Source organism: Chenopodium quinoa, unplaced genomic scaffold (assembly GCF_001683475.1).
Source record: "Chenopodium quinoa cultivar QQ74 unplaced genomic scaffold, ASM168347v1, whole genome shotgun sequence".
NCBI lineage: Eukaryota > Viridiplantae > Streptophyta > Magnoliopsida > Caryophyllales > Amaranthaceae > Chenopodium > Chenopodium quinoa.
This window is the reverse complement of record NW_018745170.1, coordinates 2,139,332-2,142,837: the sequence shown is the minus strand read 5'-3', so window position 1 is coordinate 2,142,837 and position 3,506 is coordinate 2,139,332. Positions and strand designations below refer to the sequence as shown.

The following is a 3,506-nucleotide window of genomic DNA, read 5'->3' as shown; positions in this document are numbered from 1 at the left end:
TATAATACCTTCTCATCCAATAAGATTATCAAGCGAGAAATTCGTACTTTGATATTCTAAAGATTTTTGCTCTAATTTAATTCTCTGATTAAATTAGATCTGCATGTAAAAACAAAATTCAGTAAACAAAACATAAACATATAATCATTAAGTATTCATATAAACACAATTTAATCAATAATCACAAACATATATTTAAACATGGGTTATAAAAATTAGGCTAAGAATTACCCAACCATTGATGACCTAATAAAACTGACACAAATTAATGACACAAAATTTGCTTGGTTTGGTTTTGTATTGATACGAAATTTTGATACGAAATTTTGTTGGTGTGATATGATACAACAATTTATAATGGTAAATATCACAAATTTTAATTTAATTATAATTATAGAATAATTTTTATTTCTTACCATAAAGACTATCAAAATTTATCTTATAATAGTAGGTATATAAATCCTATATCTAAAGATGATTTGTTTAAAAGATAACTTTTAGTTTTTTAAATAAATTAAATCCTAATAAATCAATATTCGTTGTTTTTACTTATGTGGCAAAACTCTTAAATCTCATTCGTCACTTTTACTTAGGTGGCAAACGAATTTTTTAATTCTAAAATAAAATAGAAATCTAATTTTTAATTGGTCGAAATAATGCCCTTGCTTATGTGGCGCGCCAAATGCTCTCCAAAAATGCCTACTTTATTTATATATATTAGATTGTTTTACCATATCTTTTATTTTGATAGAATCACCAACCTCGTCCACAACCAACCTACTACATCAACGGATAAATTGAACCGTAAAATGTTAGCCAAACTGAAATTGATATAAATTAAATCTTTACATTTATATAAAATAAATCAATATATTTACCAATAAATGAAAAATTGTTGCGATATAAAATCAAATCTATACGTTAGAATTTTTTCATCATCTCCAAAAATTCCAAAGCCATCCATATATTAAGTATACAATATCTAATAGTATGTCATTACATAAACAAATAATCGTTAAGTATTCTAAATAAATACAATATAACTAATAATTACAAATATAAATTTAAACATAAGATTTTAAAAATTACCCGAACATTGATGACCTAAACCTAACACAAAATTACTAACACAAAATTCGCTTGATGGGGTTTTGTATTGATACGAAATTTTATTTGTGTCGTATGATGTGTTAGATCTGCATGTAAAAAAACATTTCGTAAATAAAACATAAACATATAATCGTTGACTATCCCAAATTATTACAATATCAATAATAATTAGAAATACTAATTTAAACATAGGATTTTAAAAATTAAGCTAAAAATTACCCGGCCATTGATGACAAACAATTAACACAAAATTCGCTTAATGGGGTTTTTTATTGATACGAAATTTTGTTTGTGTCGTATGTTGTGTCAATTTATAATGGTAGGTATCACAAATTTTAATTTAATTATAATTAACGAAAAAATTGTATTTCTTATCATAAATACTATCAAAATTTATCTTATAATGATAGGTATCAAACTTTATTATAAGCGTTTATCATTTAAATTTTTTTAGTTTATTTTTTTTGGATTTCTTATACTCGTAGTATTGAATTAATAAATTTATCTTTTCTATATATCAAATCTAATTCGTTACTTTTAATTAGGTGGCGACACAATTTTTTAATTCAAAAATAAAATACAAATCTTTATTCTTATTGGTCGAAATAAGTATATTTCTTACGTGGCCCTCCGAATGCTCTATAAAAATGCCTACTTTATTTATATATATATAATATATTAGATTAGATTATGTTAACCATGGTATATATGGAACGTTTATAATTTTATAAATTTAATATCTTCGATTATTTTTCAAGTATTAGCACCTATACCATCACCTTTTTTTTTACAGGACCAATACCATCATCTTAGCCCTCAACTTATATAATAGAACTCTTAGATCGACAAGAAGCAAGGGAGAGAAATAGGAGGGTTTCAATAAACCTACTCAATTCTGCAGTATGTGCACTACTAAAGTCTACAGGAGAATAAAGGGCACGGAAGATCGTTTGAGTTCACTTCCAGATGAGATTCTGGCCGATATACTCTCTCGTCTCAAAATCAATTCCGCCGTTGCCACCTCCGTCTTATCCCATCGATGGCGCTACCTTTGGACTGGTGTCACCGCTTTCAAATACTACGACAATGACGTACTTTACGTTTCCGAACTAGCCTCAAACAAATTCTCCACCATTGTCGTCGACATTGTTCGACAACTGACCTCTCAGACACTCCATGTCTTCAAACTTCAGTTAAGTTCGCTGTCCAACTTATGTAAACCTAGTGTTGCAGACGCATGTTTCCGGGAAGTTTGTGGCCGAAACGTGGAGCAGATCATTATTGAATCGGATTGCCCTCATTCTATGGATTGCTTTCCTGTTCCGGCGTTTCTGTTTTCTTCCAAGAATCTGGTAGTTTTGATATTAAAAGGTATGATCAAGTTTGATTTGCCAGATATTCAACTTCCGAATTTGAGGAAGATTGATCTAAAGTATCTTGTTAACATCCCTCCTTCTCAGTTTATGGGGCGTCTATTCAAGTCTTCTGAACAATTGATAGAAGCAGAATTGATATTCTGGGACTGTATAACCCAACCCGAACCCCAGATTGTTCTGAATATATCAGCACCGAATCTGAGGTCGTTGCGAATAGAGATGATGGCAGATAAGCACACCCAACGACCTAAAACCTTCATCGATGCACCCAACTTGGAGACATTTTATGTAAGTAGCCTCACTTCAGATTATTACTCTATCCGAAATTCAACGAAATTAGTCAAAGCATCGATTCTCACGCATTGGAATGGAGGGTATTTAAATTTACCAGTTGGGCAAGAAGACTGTCTACGGGACGTATTCAAGTTTGTCGGGCAAATGTCTAGTGTTAGGGAGCTTCGTCTATGGCTAGAGGATGACGAACTGACCAATGTATACCGTTACCTTAATTCTGTTAACCTCGGGCTTATGACAACCTTTCCTAATCTAGAACATCTTGATACGAATTTGGATTATGTTGGATGGAAGGATTTGCTACTTTGTATGAAACGCTTTCCTAACTTAAGGCGCCTTAAAGTGTACCTAAATACGGATTCAGATCTTGTTATGGATCCCACAAATTGGTGTGTACCAGAGTGTTTAAGTAAGTTGAAGACGTTAGACATATCTGGACTAGATGCTATTGATGATGAGCTCGTGTTGCTAGAGTACATTCTACACAATGCACTTGTTTTGGAAAAGCTTTATGTAACATGCGGTGAATATTTTACTGCTGAGGAAGAAGCTCGATTAAGGGAAACGTGTAATTTCTGTGAGTCTTTGTTCCGTCTAGCCAGGGCATCTTCAACTTGTGAGATTGTGTTTAGTTTATGTGGCCTTATAACATCAAGTGATGATCAGACGCTTACCCTTACACCTGAAAGAATCAGACAATGTTTCCTCATTAATCCAAGCCTATGA

General features: G+C 31.6%; 1 protein-coding gene across 1 annotated transcript; it reads left to right on the top strand.

The window, feature by feature from the left end:
• Positions 1–2,012: 2,012 nt before the first annotated feature.
• Positions 2,013–3,506, top strand: LOC110710239 (F-box/FBD/LRR-repeat protein At5g22660-like). Its single transcript, XM_021888512.1, has one exon. The coding sequence runs from the start codon at positions 2,013–2,015 to the stop codon at positions 3,504–3,506; it is 1,494 nt and encodes a 497-aa protein (XP_021744204.1).

What these genes read in the sequence shown, in the direction of transcription:
- LOC110710239 (XM_021888512.1), top strand. Translation starts at nt 2,013, where the DNA reads ATGTGCACTACTAAAGTCTACAGGAGAATAAAGGGCACGGAAGATCGT.